The sequence below is a fragment of the Xenopus laevis genome, chromosome 7S (genome assembly GCF_017654675.1).
Source record: "Xenopus laevis strain J_2021 chromosome 7S, Xenopus_laevis_v10.1, whole genome shotgun sequence".
In the NCBI taxonomy this organism is placed as follows: domain Eukaryota; kingdom Metazoa; phylum Chordata; class Amphibia; order Anura; family Pipidae; genus Xenopus; species Xenopus laevis.
Window position 1 is genome coordinate 96,580,665 of NC_054384.1, and position 20,135 is coordinate 96,600,799.

The window sequence follows — 20,135 nt, forward strand, 5'->3', positions numbered from 1 at the left end:
GCACTGAAATCCATTTCTCAAAAGAGCAAACAGATTTTTTTATGTTCAATTTTGAAATCTGACATGGGGCTAGACATATTGTCAGTTTCCCAGCTGCCCCCAGTCATGTGACTTGTGCCTGCACTTTAGGAGAGAAATGCTTTCTGGCAGGCTGCATTTTTCCTTCTCAATGTAACTGAATGTGTCTCAGTGGGACCTGGGTTTTTTCTATTGAGTGTTGTTCTTAGATCTACCAGGCAGCTGTTATCTTGTGTTAGGGAGCTGTTATCTGGTTACCTTCCCATTGTTCTTTTGTTTGGCTGCTGGGGGGAAAAAGGGAGGGGGGTCATATCACGCCAACTTGCAGTACAGCAGTAAAGAGTAATTGAAGTTTATCAGAGCACAAGTCACATGACTTGGGGCAGCTGGGAAATTGACAATATGTCTAGCCCCATGTCAGATTTCAAAATTGAATATAAAAAAAACTGTTTGTTCTTTTGAAAAACAGATTTCAGTGCAGAATTCTGCTGGAGCAGCACTATTAACTGATTCATTTTGAAAAAAATGTTTTTTTCCCATGACAGTATCCCTTTAAGCAATCTGGTAACTAGGGTCCAAATTCCCCTAGCAACCATGCATTGATTTGAATAAGAGACTGGAATATGAGTAGGAGAGGGCCTGAATAGAAGGATCAGTAATACAAAGTAACAAAAACAATACTTTTGTAGCCTTACAAAGCATTTTCTTTATAGAAGGGTCAGTGATGCCCATTTGAGAGCTGCAAAGAGTCAGAAGAAAAAGGCAAATAACTATAAAACTACTGTATAAAAAATAAATAATGAAAAGCAATTGAAAAGTTGCTTAGAATTGGCTGTTCTATAACATAATAAAAGTTATCTTAAAGGGCATGTAAAGTCTAAAATAGAATAAGGCTAGAAATGCTGTATTTTGTATACTTAACATAAACATGAACTTACTGCACCACAAGCCTAATCAAACAAATAATTTATGCTTTCAAAGTTGGCTACAGGGGGTCACCATCTTGTAACTTTGTTAAACATCTTTGCAAGACTAAGACTGTGCACATGCTCAGTGTGGTCTGGGCTGCTTAGGGATCGTCATAAACAAAGCTGCTTGAGTTCTGCATGGCTGGGAAGTAAGGCGGGGGCTCCCCCTGCTGTACATAAGTATGATTGTTTCCCTGCTCAGCAGTTAGGGACCATCTGACAATTCCTATCCACAGCAGTAAATGACACTACCACATTTCTGTGGCACATTACAAGTAATACTGGCTGGTTTCTATATGAAGGTGTCAGTATCACTTTAAGGCTTTATTAAGAGCACCCTTAGCTTGATGCCGGCAATCTTAGAGAACGGTGTTACCTAGTCACCTCAGGTGACACTTGGTTCAGAAATGCCCCTGAACCCCACAAGTAAAACTTGATCCCAGTTTTAAAAACAAAGGATGGATAATCTTAATCAATGAATCTTGAAAAGTTGGCAAAAGAACATTCATTTCTAAATCGTGGTGATGGTATCCCTTTAACAGCACAGTCACCTCTACGTTACAGTAACACCTTATTTTTCTGAGATAAACTTACAGGGAGTGCCCAGAAGGGAATACCAAGGTGAGGGCTGGCAGAATGCCATTGCTGTGCCGGAGGCCGAGACTCTGGGAAAGTAGAACAAGCAGGGAACAAAGAAGAGAAGTCCTGATCAGATCCATATTCACTGGCTCTTGTTTTGGAATAAGTCTTTGCCTGATCAACTGACTGGGAAAAGACAAAGCATCTGTAATATTACTAGGGGACCCTCTTGTTTCGTCACTTGAGAATTTAGCCTTACTCTGCCCTTGCAGTGTAACTTCTCTTTGTGTCCTGTCCTACTTTACTATCAATAAACAGGTACTCTGCTATCAGGATGGACAATCTCCTCTGTACAACCTGTGTCTCAGCCTGACTGTCCTGCAGCAAAATCACTGGGATTACACAGTGCATTACGGAACCAGCATGTATCACCACCAAGTCATTCCATTTAGCCTTCCCTCAACCCTACCGGAGGATCCCCAGCCTTCTAACAGCCAGACCCTGCTGACAGGTAAGTCTAGACTCTAGATAATCTGCATCATGCTGGAGTCTACAGCTAATATTCATCACTCATCTGAATTACTCAATGCTGCCTGTCTTCTGTAGAGGACCCTCTACAAATATTTAATACTGTATATAATGGAGAGTAATATTCTAGGTCAGTTTCTGCTTGTTTTTAGAAACTCTTATATTAACACATTTTATCTGTTTGTTTTTTTTATTTTTAATTCCACTGTATGGTAAACTGAAAGCCAGATTAGAGGGCAAAATAAGGAGAAGATAAGAAAATGTAAGTGAATAAAAGTGTTAAAACTAGCTGAATATTCCAAATTCAAATTAGAAAGATGCAGGATAACTGAAAAAAAATAACATTGCGGTTATCCATGCGTTAGGCCACATTGGGCTGATCCGATCATTGGTCCCTAGATCATATTGTGCGCAGGTGGCGACCCATTGAGTGAAAACCATATCAGTGCACAGACGTGGGCCACGCTTGTGGGTTATCAACCCTGCTAATAGATATCTCACCAATTTTTGGCCTGATATTGATCACACAGTCCCTCTCTAAAGTCTAATGTTCTGGTCAATCAGCTGCTCTGGACGTATCTAGTCTTCAGCTTTGATTGGCTTGCTTTCAAAGAACGTCCTTTGGAAAGGAACAGTATAACTGGAATCAGTGGGGTGAATACAAGTTTGTATTTAGATCTGGTGCTGCCCTAGGCAACAGACCTTTGCCCACTCATTCCTCAAAGAAATCAGCCCACAGACTGTCCTGCTGTATTGCACATGTGCCAATCACATAAGAGCCAGGTAAATGTTCAAATCCCATACTGGTGACATTTCCCTCGGGCGAACTCGCCCTTTTGTTAAATATCCCTTGAAAAAAAAAACCTACAATATAAATAGAGATCACTGAAATTTCCCTATGACAATATGTGATAAGATTTATTTTCAACACCCATAAAAATACCATACAACTGATTTGAAAGTACATAAGACTTAAAGTAGGTGCATGCAGGAAACATACTAAACCTATGGACCATATAATTTACTGTCAACTGGCATAGCATGGCTGGGGTTTAACACCAGGCATAATCTGATTTTTTTTTTTTAAACAGATAAAGGTGAAAAAAACATCTGAAGCCTCTCAGGGGGAAAAAGATTCTGCCAAATGCCAATGGGGCTGCTGTAAAATGCCATAGACACTCATATTTATTGGATCTGTGGGGGGTGGGGTGCTTTACACCTCTGTCAATTCAAAATGCCAGGTCCTATGTTAAATCTCAGTCTGGACCTGAATTGGACAAGTCCCCGGATCTACTTTCTTCTAAGAATTAATTTTAGTAACCCTGAAATTTCTCCCTTGCTAAAAATGCAATATGCATCCAGTACTTTCTCTGCTAGGTAGAAAAATTCCTAACAGCACTGTTATGTTTTGGTAGCCGAGGATGAGTAGAGTATAACAGTGCTTTATTAGCAGGCTCATGCAGCCATTACACAACAGTAAGCAACTCTAACACCACAAGCTGTATAGAAAGTATGCACAGTATAAGTCTTGAGCACAGTGACATCTACAGGCCATTTGTATGAACACCTCAAGCACTGTAAAAAAAAACCTTTTCCACCACAGGATTGAACCTCCTCAATGTTACAAATATTATAATTTACTTGTTTTTTCTGCTTGCATTATTCCTGGTACACAATGGATTGTCTGCTTTCTTTCAGTCACATGACAGTGGCTTAGTAATGAGTCAGTGGTCTGATATTTCTTTGTTACTTTACTGTAAATAATAGAGTCTAATGATTTGCTAACACAAGAAACATGGCAGCTATTAGAAGACTAAATCATATGTACAATTGCAGAGAACTTGAAATAGTGTTTTAATTAATTACAAATAAACATTTGACGGGAAAACTATCTTATTTACCCAGGATGCTGGGTTGTTGTAAACCAGTTGACAATGATTTAGATAAGGGACACTAATAAATAATAATTCCTTGCAGTTACATTCCTATGGCTGGAAAGCAGAAGGAATTTTATTATCTACCCAGGAAAAAAAATCTTTATTTAAAAATGTCCATATCCATTAATTTTGAATGCAGTAATCTAATTAATGAACACTTTCATTATGACAATAATTTTTGTTGATAGAGCTTCAGGACACAAGAACTGTTGACTTGAGTGATTTGAGACTAGGGTTGGCACCTGCCCTGTGTTTTATACTAATATATCTAATAGGAACTATACAGCTACAACTGGATTTCCTCTGCAACTCTATGTTTTTCTGTCTATTCAGAGGTTTGTTCAGCCTCATTGCCCTGGGAACATTCAGAGTTTGGTTATGAAATCAGTGATATGGACTTGCCCTTCCTGGCCTGTCTTGCCTCCCCCACTAATTCTACACTGGTGTTGGACACATGCAATATGGAGGACAATAACAGCACTGATGAAGGACCCCCTCAGTTTACAGGTATATTCATTACATTATTCTTCTTATGGCTTTTTAATTGAGCAAGCTAAAACCAGCCTGTAGCCAATCAGAGTGTCAGAGCATTAACAGGGCTGGAGCAATCAGCCAATCATACTATTAGAATGGTTTAAGCAAGCAGTCAGTTGGAGAATTAAAATGCCCACAATTCTGAACTGACTCCTAACTCCAAACAGGATAGCTACAAAATGTAATTTAAGCACCTTTTATTATTATTATTATGATTATTATTATTAATAAGAAGAAGAAGAAGAAGAAGAAGAAGAATGGTGTAATGTGGTTACAGGTGCAAAGTGTGTTTTTTACCTTCTGTATCAACTCAATGTAGCCAATATGCAGGTCTGCTGTTTGAAAGTATCTGATAATAATGGTTATCAAGTAATTGGACATGTATATATATATATATATATATATATATATATATATATATATATATATATATATATATATATATATATATATATATGTGTGTGTGTGTGTTGAATCTGTATTGTAATTAAATCAGTTTTGATCTCCACCACTGTTTTCTAAAGTTGTTTTTGTAATAACTGGTATCAGTGGACCCTTATTGCTGCTATTCTGTTGATGGGCCGTCCATTGCATTCCTGACAGTGTTTGAAGGACAAAATTTGAGAAAACTATGTTAAATTTGGCAGAAGCAATGACATAATCCCACCATATGGTCCTAGCATGCCTGTCCACCTACGCAGCCCCCCCCCCCAAAACAATGGGGCACTGTATACCCCCATTTATCCTTAGGGATGCGGCTGGGCAGCATGCCACCCCAAACATTTTGCCTCCCTAGGCCTGGGCCAAACCAGGGCCTGTATATTTCCACTGTATGACGTCTTTGAATGCTCACAAATGAGCTCTTAACTGTCTCTGGAAGCAGTGTCAACACATTTGTAAGGAGTGTGGGATTTCATGGGTGATCATAGACAAACCTCACCATGTGCAATGCCAAGGATTGGCTCGAGCTCTGAAAGGGTCTCCCTGACTAGAACTGTAAAAATGCATCTTCTGGAGATATAAATGTCAATTCACATCTGGCAGTATGGCAGAAAAGTCGGAGGTCAGGAGACACTGTCCGCCCGAATGTATAATGCTGACAATTATATAGTGTGCAGGAAAATTAGTCTTGGGCTCTTTTCCATGGTTTGGGCTTGGGCCCAGTGATGTATTTAGTTTCAGTGCCATCCAAGGCACCAGACTCTCACTGCACCCCCTACCTTGCAGGATTTACGTCATGCTCAAGGCTGCATGTTAACGTCATTCCTCTTACAGAACCATAATGCCCCCATCACAATGCCAGTTCCATACAGAATAGGTTTGCTGAGATGAAAGAGGAAGAACTGGCCTGAACAAGCCCTTAGATATATATTTAAGTAAATATTGCCCTTTTACATCTCGTTCCTTGAACCACCATTTTGTGATGGTCTGTGTGTTGCCTCAGAGATCACCTGACCAGAAATACTGCAACAGGAACTGTAACTAACTGTAACAGGAAGAAGTGTGGAAGCAAAAGACACAACTCTGTCTGTTAATTGGCTCAGGTGACCTAACATGTATGGGTTATTTGGTTTGTTTCTGTGCAAAAACAAAAAGGGGGTTGTGGGAGCAATCCTAAGGCTAAGTAAAAATGTATTAAAATATGATGGAAGTGCTACTGACTTGGCCAAATTAATCAATGCACATTCCCTGGGCTCCTGTCTAAGTAATTCAGTATATATGGAAGTGCATGTGTTCACAAAGACAGGGGTTTTTGATCATTGATCTTTATGATCAAATTATGATCATAAAGTTTATATGCCACCATACCACGTCAAGGTAAACCCCACACGGTGGGGCACTTCCATTATACTTTAATAAATTTTTACTTAGCCTTAGGAGTGCTCCCACAACCCCCTTTGTTTCTGCGCACCCTGAATCGTAGGATCGCAGGGGATGGTCCTTATTTAATAAAATGGCAATTTTCTATTTAGGATTACCCAATGGCACATTCTAATGAAAAAATATTATTATGAGAATGTTTATTTACATGAAGCATGGTTTTACATATGAGCTGCTTTATTCATGATATTTTTATAGAGACCTACATTGTTCAAGGGTATAGTTTTCCTTTAATCCAACTGAACCCATGTGGAATGAATCGGAATGCCAAGGCCTGATCCCAACCTCACTTATGCTTTTTTTTTCACTTTTGTGAGTGAGAGCAAATCCCACCAACATCTAGTTGAAAAAAGAATTCCTAGACAAGAAGAGGCTGCTGCAAATATATAGCAGCAAAAAATTATATGACATATGGTGAAAATATATGACATAGTGGAAATGTATGACATATGGTAGGTGTCATACTTGAGTCCTACTTGCTCCATATAGGGCCTGTGTCAGTTTCTGGAGCTTACCTGATGCAGTTGTAACCAATTCCCTGTAAGTGAGATAATCAGCCCATGGTGACCATTATACTTTGGGGCCGATTCACTAACTTCGAGTGAAGGATTCGAAGTAAAAAAAGTTCGAATTTCGAAGTATTTTTTGGGCTACTTGACCATCGAATGGGCTACTTCGACCTTCGACTACGACTACGACTTCGAATCGAAGGATTCAAACTAAAAATCGTTCGACTATTCGACCATTCGATAGTCGAAGTACTGTCTCTTTAAAAAAAACTTCGACCCCCTAGTTCGCCATCTAAAAGCTACCGAACTCAATGTTAGCCTATGGGGAAGGTCCCCATAGGCTTGGCTAACTTTTTTTGATCGAAGGATATTCCTTCGATCGTTGGATTTAAATCCTTCGAATCGTTCGAAGGATTTAATCATTCGATCGAAGGAATAATCCTTTGATCGTACGATCGCACTATTTGCGCTAAATCCTTCGACTTCGATATTCGAAGTTGAAGGATTTCAATTCCCAGTCGAATATCGAGGGTTAATTAACCCTCGATATTCGACCCTTAGTGAATCAGCCCCCAAGTCTGCACCAGACAATGTTAACCCTATAAACAGACATATTACAGAAATACAGAGTTCCTGGTTCAGCCTTTGGATGTTGATAATCTGGCATCACTATCTCTGTTCTCATTTCAGGGGAGTGTGATTGAATCAATGAATGTGTGTGTGCAGATAATTACTGTATGTGTCGGTGTAAAAATACCCAACACTTAATATTATTGCACAAGTTGTTTTGATGGTTGAAAACATTTTCCAAGGAAAGGGTTGCTGCATCTCAGAATAGATTCTGGTAAACCACTAATTATAGGGAATGATGTGACTGAAAATGAAGATCCAAAGGAAGAGAAGCACAACAGGGAACTAATATCTCTTTTGATTCCCAAACGGACAACATCCCCACAATCATTCGCTACCGATTTGATGTAGAAATCACAGCTGTGCGTACCATTAAGGCAACAGCCCCATTTTAACTTTCACCACTGAGTCCTTTGGTAGGAAATTTCATTATCTGTTTTTATAGTAAAGAAACCCTTTCTTGTTCTTATAGTTACATAGTTACATAGTTCTTCCTTTTGCGCCCCAAACCCTCCCCATGGCACTCACCTCTTCAGCGCCAGAGGGGGTCAGTTCACATAGCGCTGGAGGGGTCGGGGGTGTCCACGTCAATAGTGCAGAGAAGAGGCGAATTTCCGGGTTGAAAATTGAAAATTTTGCTCTTAGTTGCCAGGAGAGGCATTTTTGCCACCCATGGTAACCAGGGGGGCGCTGCCGCCTGAGGCGAATGCCTCAACTCGCCTCATTGGTGGAGCGCCCCTGTGTGTGGGTGTTAGAGCTCAGTGCTACTCAGTTGTAGCATAATGGAAACTTGCCACTGATATCAGGGCACTCTGGTAATGAAATACAACTTCAAGGTCAGGGCTCCTTTTAAATAAGTGATATTAATAAAAACAAATGATGATAATTAGGTGTGGTGTTTTCCCTTCGCCTCCTCTCTTATTGCCTTCGTTCCTCTTGTTATTCATCCCCAGAATTATTGGCCACTGTGACAACCTACAGGAGGAATTTGGACCAACAGGTTTCACGAGAGAAAACAAAGAGCCCAGTTACGGTTGTTGGTGAGTAGTTGATCGTTACCGAATAAGTGATAAGTGATAAATACTTCGAAATTCGACCATCAAATGGCTTGACTTCGAATATCGAATTTGAAGTTTTTTCACCAAATGTGACCGTTTTTCTGGTCGAAGTAAAATTTCATCCATCGATCTAACGATTTTTCTTCGACTTCAAAAAATTTAGAAAACTGCTCAAGAAGGTCCGCCTTGGCTAACATAGCACTTCGGCAGGTTTAATTTGGCGAAGTATTGAAGTCGCGCCGTGCTGGGTCTTCTGTTATGCCGCAGGCGCCTGTTCACTAGGGCGCGCGCAGCGCTCTGCTGCTATATTTAAAGGCGCTGGCGTGATGACGCCAGCGCGCAAGGGCGCAAAATTTGAATAGTATAAATAGCTTAATTGGGCTTCCAGACCTTGCCCGTGATAGGATTTGTTTGGTGCTTAGCTATTGCTATTCTGATTCTGAAACCTGTTATTGACTACCTGTTGTGACCCCTGCCTGTTCTTGACAATTCTACTTTCTGTATCCTGACCCCTTGCCTGCCTGACTATATTTGTTCTCTGCCTGCCCCGACCCGGCCTGATCTGATTACGATTTTGTCTCACACCTAGTACTGTGACCTTCAGCCCAAAGGCTCTTGCTTTACAGTTGTGCCCCTCTGCTTGTCTAGAAACCCTCACCTTGCACCTCTCATTTTAAAACCTGGCGGCATCTGAGTAGCTGAGGGCTCCTCCCGAAGCCAAAGGTGGATGCTACAGGCAGAAGCACGAGCCGAGACCAGGGTGCTTGGCATCGGTTCTAGATTTAGCGTGCCAACCGTTACAATGATATGACTTTAAACCTTATACCCTAGAACTGGCCTCCTTTGACCTGATGAATAGGTGAACATTAAAGACAAACAGGGTCTTTCAATAAATTGTGATTGGGGAGCAATTCTTCTGTTTCTGTGCAGAATGAAACCCAGCCAATGTGAAGCAAGATTATTAATTATTATTTTTTAATTATTATTATTATTATAGTACCTCTGGCTTTGATATAATGCTGTTTGATAATTTTAAAATAATAAAATATGGCTTCCTATCTTTCCTTGTCCTGTCTCTCTCTAAATAATAAAGAAAATTCAGCAGAACAATTAATGATGTTATTTTTTTTAAATGTGCCTTAGCCCCAGGCATCTCGGGAGAGAGTAAATCCCAGAAAGTCCAGCAGAAGAGCAGTCGGCAAAGGAAAAGAGGTAACACTCCATGACATAACTACATGATATGGGTCAGTTGCTGCAGAAGCTCTTGGCAATAATAACACCAATACTGACTTTCATAACCCAAGCATAATATCAAGTAATCTATCTATCTATCTATCTATCTATCTATCTATCTATCTATCATTAAGGTCAGAGTGTTCATCTATGGGAGTTTGTGCGGGACCTGTTGTTACACCCACAAAAGGACCAAGAAGCAGTGCGCTGGGAGAACCAAAATGAAGGAACCTTCAGGGTCATTAGGTCTGACACCTTTGCACAGCTCTGGGGAGAACAAAAGAAGAATAAATGTATGAATTATGAGAAACTGAGCAGAGCACTAAGGTGAGCAGAACCAAAAAATTACCAAGGAATTATTATAACAGATTGTAGTGAGATCTGTTTTGAATAGCTAATCCAGCGTCGGACTGGGACAGGGGGCACCGGGCAAAAACCCGGTGGGCCCCAGCCCTCATGGGCCCTGCCGGCCCAGACTTGTTCCACAGAGTAAGACCTCCTCCCCCTCTGGTCCTGACCTCCGCCTGGTTGTCTGGCTCTGCCTCTCGCTCCGCCTCTTGCCCCGCCTGCTCTGCCTCTTGCCCCGCCCACAAATGAGCGTGCCGTAGGTATGTGCTGTCAGGGGGCAGGAGAGGGCAGAGGTGTGTTTGCTGGGGAGGGGGCCTGCGACTGGAGGGCCCTTGGGGGGTTGCGGGGGCCCTAATGTGGCAAACCCGGTGGGCCCTGACCCCCCCTAGTCCGACCCTGGTCTAATCTGATATCAGGGATGGACAGTTCCCATTTACAGTTCCCCTTTATGGTTTATAACACAATAGGAGGGCTACAGGGTGACTAGGAAGTGACCAGACAGACAATAACAATAATGCAGTAAAAGCTAAAAACTACACTCTGAGTAAGTAACGCCTTAATGAACCCTATGGAAACAGAATGAGGGGGGAAACACAGCACTTCATTTCTGCATCCAATCAAAAAATAAGGGTGTGCTTCTTATCTAATTGCTGTGTTTATTCCACCTACATTGATATGACTTTCACCTGGTCTCCTGGGATTCTTTCACTGCTTGCTGTGGCTTGTTCAGATATTATATTAGCCTTTCCTTCTTCTGAAATTACAATCTGGTTCCTATATTTGCTGATGTGTATAGTCACCCTGCCCCAGCATGCTTAGGGTAATTCCACATAAATAGTTAGATAGCATCAGAATTGCTTGGAAGCCTGCAAAATGCCAGCGTCCCACTCCCTTTATTTGTGATTCATATCGGCAGTTGTAGTCTGTGCCATCCAGTTGTACACTACTGTATGTTTTCCAGCATCCCAAACCTTTTACCCACCATGTTTTTTTTAATAGCCCACAAAGCTGGGAGTTTAGATACATGGCAGGCAAAATGGCTCAAAATTAAAGTGCAGGTAAGATATTTTGGGGATAAATTTTCACCAAACAGTACCCCGTAGCATTCTGATCAGGGCTTGTGTTCACTTGTCCACTTTTCAGATAAATCTGGCAGTGGAGCTTAGGGGGGATGGAGGGGTAAAACACTCTTCTGTGATTTTCGCATGAACCAATCAGGGAGAGGCAGGCCTGGATTGAGAATTAAAATAGGCCCTGGCTTTTCAGGTACACAGTGGCCCAATCAGCCCATACAGAGGCCCAAACAGCCCCCACCAGCCCACTAAATACTGAATTTCTATGGGACCTTTTAGCAGCCCCTCTGGCATTTGCCAGAACTAACAGATTGCCAGTCCGGGCCTGGGGAGAGGGCAAGTGGAGGGCTGGTGCCTAGGACAGCATTAGGCATGTATACAGTCCTGCCCTAGACCAATGAAAGCTAAGAACTTATTGGGTTAAGCTAGAATAATTAGCTGCATGCATTAAGCCCTATGTTTCTATGGAAATAATAATTTCCTATGTGGATTTTTAGGTGTCTGTGGTTCATGCCCTGCCATTTTGGTCCAGCAATAGATACTACATTGGCAGTATAAACATTGGTCTCTAAATCACTACCATAATTAGGGCCATATCTTGTCTCTAGGGATGGGCAAATTTTTTCGCCTTGTTTCGCCGCAAAAATGGCGGCCATTGACTTGTATGGCGTTGTGCGTCAAAAAAAAATATGCGTCAAAAAAAATTGCTGCGCGACAACATTTTTTTGACGGCCATAGACTTTAATGGGCGTCTGCGACATTTCACCGGCGGCAGATTTTTCGCAAAACGAAACAGGTCAAATTCACCCATCCCTAGCTCCATCAGTGAGACATTTTCATTCTTGGGTATTAATACAAAATGAACAATGGTCAGGCAGGTGGGGCTCAGGCTGGCCCATTGTTGTACTTGATCTTGCCAAAAGAAACATTTACACACCCAGTAACTATTGTATATGGAAACAGATCTGCGGCCAAGATGCGTGCCAGTTTAGCAGGTATGTATAGGGTTCACTTGGTTTAACCTCCCTGAAACTGAAGAATAATCTCAATGCAGTGCAGCTAAATGATCAAATAATCAACACTTTCTGCGATTCTTGTTTTTATAGAATTCACATGCCTGCACCACCCCAGTCAGGCTGTGTAACATACACACAATAATGAAACCAATAAGTAAACCCTACCCTGCTGAACTTGAGTCTGTTTGCATTCATAGCAAACGAGACCCCATAGAGGTTACTTGTAAAACCGGTTACAGTATTTAATAATAACATGTAGTTCTCTTCTTTCTTGTGCTTGTGGGCTGTACTCCTCCCTCTGAATTTAACGATAGAGAAATCTTCTTTCAGCTGTGTTTCATAAAGGGACAATGATACCAAAATTGCTAATTATTCATTGAAACTTCATTAAAGCGGTTGCTCACTTTCTAATTACTTTTTCAGTTGTTTTCAGGTTGTTCGCCCTGAACAAAGACTTTTTTCAATTGCTTTCCACCTTTTATTTTTTACCATTTTCCCAAAATTTAAAGGGGAACTCTGGCTTCCAAACCAAAATTTGATAAAGAGGCCACATAACACAGAAACCTCTAAATTATCCATCACAGTTACCTGTTTCTTCAAAAAGTATGAATAAATGCCATTTTCTATGCTGAAATCCAGCTGTTTTCCACTTCTTCTCTTTCTGCATCATTTGAAATCCTGGCAGGGAAGGAGGGACTAAACACTGATGTTACAAATTGTAACAACTTCTCCACAGCTTAGACAGCATGCAGGAACTACATAACCCACAATGCATTGCACTGTGATGCTCTGCTCCTTATTGAAAATCACGTGTGCAGGGAATTGTGGGGTTTGGAGGATACAGGCTGAGGACAGATGGCTGTTGATACAAAGTAACAGTAGTCAGCCAGCTCAGCAAAGTAGTCAGATAGATCAGCAGGAGAGCAGGGGGCTAGGCTTAGGGAACTGTCAGAAACCATTAAAAATCATGAAAAGTCTGCATATTTTTTAAATTATGTATATTGCAAAGTTGCTTGAAATTATGTTTACTTTTCAAATGTTTGTGTGGAGTTCTCCTTTACGTTTAAATGTTAATGTTCCTGTCTCTATTTTTTCAATCTGGCAGTTTAGTGATCCAGGAGCATCTGAACTGTAACAATTTTCTACATTTAGTTGATACAATTAGTTGATACATTTCTCACCAGTATCTCTGGAATATTAGCAACTCTTGTATCAATTCTAACAGCTGCCTTTAATGAAACTTGGGGATTCTGCTCAGCAGGGACAAAGATAACAAATGTATCAACTAAATGTATAAATTTGGAACAGTTAAAGAGTCGGCGACCCTCCCCCCCCTCCCAGAGTTGCTTTAGAAGGTGAAAAATGACACTTTACACTTCAGTATTAGAAAAACGGTCACAAATGCAAGATAGAAAGTAATTGGAAAATGTCTTTATTTCTGGTGACCAATCTGAAACCAACTGAACTGAACAGCCTAACATGAGGCCTATTGCCACCTAACTTAAAAAGGAGAAAGGTGAAAAACATGTAAAAAATGCCCCTTTTGCTGCTCGTAATGTTATTGAATAGAAAGCTCTCTAGTGGGTGGACATGTAAAAGAGTCAGGTGGACCTCATGCTGTCAAGATATCCAGAGCCGGGCCAGGCCAGCCAAGACACTCTAGGTAACCTGGCCAATCGCGGCGCCATCTGGGAGTGCGTGCTTGTGCACGCATTCGTGAATAGAGGCTCGCGCTCATGGGGAACGGATTAGGTGGCAGAGAAGGTATGTGCCTGGCACCCCCCCAGCTTTGCTCCCTAGGCACGTGCCTACTCTGCCTACCCCTAGTTCCAGCCCTGCACAATTCCATGTACTTCAGCCTTTGTGCTTTACATTAAATAGCATTAAACAACCCAAGTAGGGTTGAAAAGAAGGGAAGACTACAAACAAGCCCACACAGTATCTGCCCTTTCTTTCAGGCACTACTACAAGTCGGGGATTCTGGAGAGAGTGGACGGCAGGCTAACGTACAAGTTCGGAAGAAAAGCCCATGGCTGGAGGGATGAACCTCTTCAGAAAGTCACATAGCACAGGCCCAGGAGAGAAATACTCACATAGAAGTTGTGTTTAAAAAGGTCTAGGATATCATATTGATCCTCAGGGGAGTTCCAGTATCAAAGGAATTTATAAATATACAGATAAAGGTGGCTGTACAGAAAATACAACACTGTGTGTTTGTGGTGGGCCAAGTTGGGCTTAAATCATTGGCCTTTGGGCTTTTGGTATAAGCAGAGTGGTCAATGAAATGCTGACCATATATTTGTGATTCAGTTCAGTCCTAGCCTTGATATGGAAGGTGTTTGATTCCATACATAGGCCAAATGGGATCAAACTGTTATCCAGTATCTGTCAGTTAGAATTAGGGCAATAATGGTCACTAATGTCCCTGTTTCTCACTTGAACTATATACAGATATGGGACCTGTTATCTAGAATGCACGGGATCTGGGGTTTTCAAGATAATGGGTCTTTTAACTTGGATACCTTAAAGGGATACTGTCATAGGAATACGTGTTTTTTTTTTTAAAAAAAAAATGCATCAGTTAATAGTGCTACTCCAGCAGACGTCTGCACTGCAATCTGTTTTTCAAAAGAGCAAACTTTTGAAATCTGACACAGGGCTAGACATATTGTCAGTTTCCCAGGTGCCCCCAGTCATGTGATTTGTGCTCTGATACACTTCAGTCACTCTTTACTGCTGCACTGCAAGTTGAAGTGATATCACCCCCTCCCCTTTCTCCCCAGCAGCTCATCAGCAGAACAACGGGAAGGTAACTGATTCAGTTAATGACTATAAGAATGGCTTGGATGATTTTTTGGACAGACATAATATCAAAGGCTATTGTGATACTAAGCTCTATAGTTAGTATAAATATGGGTATATAGAATTTATGTGAAAGTAGGGAGGGGTGTGTGTATGGATGCTGGGTTTTCATTTGGAGGGGTTGAACTTGATGGACTTTGTCTTTTTTCAACCCAATTTAACTATGTCACCAGAGAACAGTTCCCTGGTAGATATAAGAACAGCACTCAATAGTAAAAATCCATGTCCCACTGTGACTCCTTCAGTTACATTGAGTAGAAGAAACTAAAGCCTGTCAGACCGCAGTTACATCCTAAAGTGCTGGCTCTTTCTGAAAGCACCAGGCAAATGACCCGAGATGGCGCCTACACACCAATATTACAACTAAATAAAAGCACACTTTTGGGTCAGGAATGAAATTTTACATGGTAGAGTGAATTATTTGCAGTGTAAACAGTGTAATCTAAAAATAAAAACTACACCATAAAAATCATGACTGAATCCCTTTAAGAAAATCGTGTAAACATAAAATAAACTCAATATGCTTGTTTTGCTTCCAATAAGGACCAATAATATCTTAGTTTGGGTCAAGTACAAGGTAAAATGCTATCTTTTTTTCTTAATCTGGATTATTTGGATAGCCTTTTTGCGTAATTCATGGCTTTCTGGAAAATGGGTTTCTGGATAACCAATCCCATATTTGTATTGTTAAATGAATCCCAGCTACAGACTGCCATAAAAACTTCTAGGGTGCTCTAAACTATGTAGGATTTGGTCAGAGTTCTGTGCTGCTACGGGGATGTCTTTCGTTATGGTACATGAACACAAATTATTTTAAGAATCCATGTGAGCTACACAAAGTAGGAGTATCCTACCTCTGGGCATTCGGCTGTCATTTTACTACAACTCCATAGCTACCAAGAGCGTTTTGGATGTTTGAGGGTACTGGGACTTGCACTTTACCAACTGATGGGCCACATGTTAGGCAATATTGGTAAAAAGTGATTCATAGGGCCCAAGACATTTGTAAGATAGCTCATTGGCGGGCACCTTCACCCAGTATTTAGTTCAGATCATACCCCATGATGTCAAAGCAGAGCTGTTTTATGCAGAGCAAATAAAAGAAAGGCAACCACTCTTTGCCTCATTATTTGTAGGCTTCCACAGTGTGACAGTTGTTTTCAGAGAGAGGTTAAAGAAGTTCTGCTGAGCCCCAGAGATCCATCTCCTTTATGGAAAAGGGTTATCGATAAAATCCTTAGACAGCACAGTGGTGTCAGTACCTAGGGATGGGCAAATTTGACCCGCTTTGTTTCGACAAAAATTTGCTGCCGGCGAAATGTCGCTGACGGCCATTAAAGTCTATGGGCGTCAAAAAAATTTGGTCGCACGGCGTAATTTTTTTGATGCGCGTCTTTTTATTTTGGCGCACGACACCATACAAGTCTATGGGCGTCATTTTTTCAGCGAAACAAGGCGAAAAAATGGGCCCATCCCTAAGTCCGCTATATATCATCAATATATTCTGTCTATAGCTATTAAAGAGCTACAGTTCTATGCCAGTACCATCTGGAGAGGTAGAGCACAGTATCATACAAAAGAAGTCTAAATGAAAAATATTTTTTAATTAATAAATGGGAAATGTCATATTGCTTATTCTGCTGAGGTACAGGTATGGGACCTGTTATCCAGAGTGCTCCGGACCTGGGGTTTGCTGGATAATGGTTATTTCCATAATTTGGATCTTCGTACCTAAAGGCTACTAGAAAATCATGTAAACATTAAATAAACCCAATAGGCTGGTTCTTCTTCCAAAAAAGATTAATTATAGCTTAGTTTGGATCAAGTACATGGCACTGTTTTATTATTACATAGAAAAAGAAAATAATTTGAAAAAAGTTGGATCACGCGGTTAAAATAGGAGACAGCCTTTCCATAATTCGGAGCATTCTGGATAACGGGTTTCCGGATAATGGATCCCATACCTGTACAATGAAATATGTCATTTTTAGTCCAGTGTCCACAAATAAAGGTAAAATACCTGGTGAAGTTTACCAGCTAATACCTTCAAATAAAGCAGGTGTCTGACATGGAAGTATCCTTGATTTACTTTGCAAACAGTGTCTGCTGATATTAAAGTCTAGACCTGGTCAGTGTTTTGTGCAAATGTCTCTTATTTTATATATCTTTATATGGATGTTATGCAACGTTTTCAGAAAATTAAATGTTGTTAAACTACAGAGGAGTTGTTTATTTTTCTTGCTAAACTGTCTTATTGTAGTCCATCTATTAAAGGAGAACGAAACCCTAAAAATAATTATGGCTAGAAATGCCCTATTTTAAATACTGAACTTATTGAACCAGCCTACAGGTTTAGTATTACTACACTATAGTAATAGTATTAGTAATTGTACTATAGTAGTAATTTGCCGGTCGTGATTTCCCCGACCCGCACCAGACCTTAACCCGCCCTCCCTTGGCCCGTACCCACCTGCATCCGTACTTCCAGGTTACTTTTATAGACCCGACCCACCCAGCCAATGGCATCACAAAGGGGGCGGGGCGAGCAGGCGCAGCATCTATATAAGACGAACCCGGAAGCTGGCATTTAATGGTTCGCAACAAAGCGCTCAGGCTTGCGAGGTCGGCCCGAAACCGTACGACCCGTGGGAAAACGGGTATCGGGTTGGCCCGCACATCACTAGTTGTAATGATCCAAGCCATCAAAGTTGCCACAGGAGTTTCCCATCTTGGATTTTTATCAGTGACACACATGCTTAGGGGTCATCGCAAATCATCAAACAGAAAATGAGGTTTGTCTCACATAAATGAATGCTACAGGGTTGATATTAAATTCTGATGGTAATTGTGCTAATTTCTGAGCTGCCATGTAAAATCTTGCCTTCAGCGGCAGCGCCAAATAGGTTACCTGGGGCGGCAAAAAGCAGGCATCTGTCTCAGAAAAGCCCCTGACCAGTACTGTTCATTTTTATCCCAAAGATGGACTAGTGAGCTGAAAAGCTCCAGTTCTGATGTTGCTGGGCATTAACTTGTTAAGTGAGTACAGGTAATAGGAGTGGCGTGACCGCAAAAAGGTCTTAGCTGGTATATTAACCCTTTAGTGGTAATCAATCTGTTATCATGATCCCTTGCTCCCATCAGAGTATAAGGGCAGAGACACGCGGTCAGATTCGGGGAGATTCGTCGCCTGGCGACAAATCTCCTCTTCTTAAGGGCGACTAATCTCCCTGAACTGCCTTCCCGCCGACTAGAATGTAAATCGCCGGCGGGATGGCACTCGGAGTGCTTCATTTTCCGAAGTTGCTGATGTCAGTATCTCTTTAATGTTTACATGATTCTCTAGTAGACTTAAAGGGCATGTAAAGGCAAAAATATAAAATCACATTTTTACTTTCTTTAATGAAAACGAAACCTGTCTCCAATTTACTTTAATTAAAAATGTTTTTATAAGAAACCTGACTGTATGCAGTGAAATTCTCCCTTCATTTACTGCTGTGGATAGGAATTGTCAGACGGTCCCTAACTGCTCTGCAGGGAAACAATCATACTTATGAACAGCAGGGGGAGCCCCCGCCTTACTTCCCAGCCATGCAGAACTCAAGCAGCTTTGTTTATGACGATCCCTAAGCAGCCCAGACCACACTGAGCATGTGCACAGTCTTAGTCTTTCAAAGATATTCAACAAAGTTACAAGATGGTGACCCCCTGTGGCCAACTTTGAAAGCATAAATTATTTCTTTGATTAGGCTTGTGGTGCAGTAAGTTCTTGTTTATGTTTAGTATACTAAATACAGCATTTATAGCCTTATTCTCTTTTAGACTTTACTTGCCCTTTAAAGGAACGGCAACACCAAAAAATGAAAGTGTTTTAAAGTAATGAAAATATCATGTACAGTTGCCCTGCACTAGTAAAACTGATGTGTTTGCTTCAGAAACACTACTATAGTTCATATAAACAAGCTGCTGTGTAGCAATGTAGCAATGGCGGAAACTGAAGAAAGGCTATATGGCACAGTATCTTGACAGCGCTATATAAATAAATGATGATGATGATAACAGATAACATTATGTTCTACAGAGCTTATCTGCTGTGTAACCTGAACCTTTTCTCCTTTGAATGGCTGCCCCCATTGCTACACAGCAGCTTATTTATATAAACAATAGTAGTGTTTCGGAAGCAAACACACCAGGTTTACCAGTGCAGGGTAACACTGCATTATATTTGTATTACTTTAAAACACTTTCATTCTTGATGTTACTGTTCCTTTAAGGTATGAAGATTCAAATTACGAAAAGTTTTGTTATCCATAAAACCCCAGGTCCCTGAGCATTCTGTATTACAAGTCCCATACCTGTAGTACCTGAAAAACATGACAGCGGGAATATGTTTGGACGCAACTGTTCTCCTTAAGCCAGGGGGTATAAAAGTGATTTTCCCTTGTAGCAATTGGCACACCACCAATTTAAACCTCAGCCTGAGTTTCGTTGAGCAATATTTAATGACTATGATTTGTCTCGCCTACACATTCAACGTAAAACTAAAACTTGTACAAGTCCAAATCACTGCCGTCTGCAGACCTGAACCAAAGAAGGTGAGAGCAATAATAATGAAGATCAATGTTCCTCCACCAAACTACTGATTAAATAAGACAACCATTTATAAAACAGAGGGTACAAAAAGAAGTAGCAACCAGACCCAAGCACATGTTTCACCACCTGATTCCATTGGAAGAATGCCGTTATAGAAGCTCTTTGCACCTGCACAAGTCAGTGTGTGGTCTGTAGTCCCTGTAGCTCTTCCCATGATTCAGGCATTGAATTTCATCAGTTAGTAACAGTACAATAGGTTTATATGACACATTTTACATTTAGCAGAGAGCATTGTCTACTGCATGTTTAATTGTTGGGAGGCGCTCAATGTCAGGTTCATTAGTGGGCCCTGGGATGCATAGTCTGTAGTG

The 20,135-nt window shown here is 41.0% G+C and overlaps 1 protein-coding gene across 1 annotated transcript; it reads left to right on the forward strand.

Annotated features, from left to right (window-relative positions):
- The first annotated feature begins 1,439 nt into the window (after positions 1–1,439).
- LOC121396548 (ETS-related transcription factor Elf-5-like) lies at positions 1,440–14,824 on the forward strand. The gene is made up of 6 exons (XM_041571594.1): positions 1,440–2,076; positions 4,364–4,537; positions 8,538–8,624; positions 9,786–9,854; positions 10,010–10,202; positions 14,271–14,824. Exons 1-6 carry the CDS (start codon positions 1,989–1,991, stop codon positions 14,377–14,379), a joined length of 720 nt encoding a protein of 239 aa, XP_041427528.1. The 5' UTR covers positions 1,440–1,988; the 3' UTR covers positions 14,380–14,824.
- The last annotated feature ends 5,311 nt before the right edge of the window (positions 14,825–20,135 follow it).

Bases quoted from the DNA above. Each gene is read 5' to 3' on its own strand.
- LOC121396548 (XM_041571594.1), top strand. From the start codon at position 1,989: ATGTATCACCACCAAGTCATTCCATTTAGCCTTCCCTCAACCCTACCG. The intron at 2,077-4,363 runs GTAAGTCTAGAC...CTGTCTATTCAG, and splicing joins CAGCCAGACCCTGCTGACAG to AGGTTTGTTCAGCCTCATTG. The intron at 8,625-9,785 runs GTGAGTAGTTGA...AATGTGCCTTAG, and splicing joins GAGCCCAGTTACGGTTGTTG to CCCCAGGCATCTCGGGAGAG.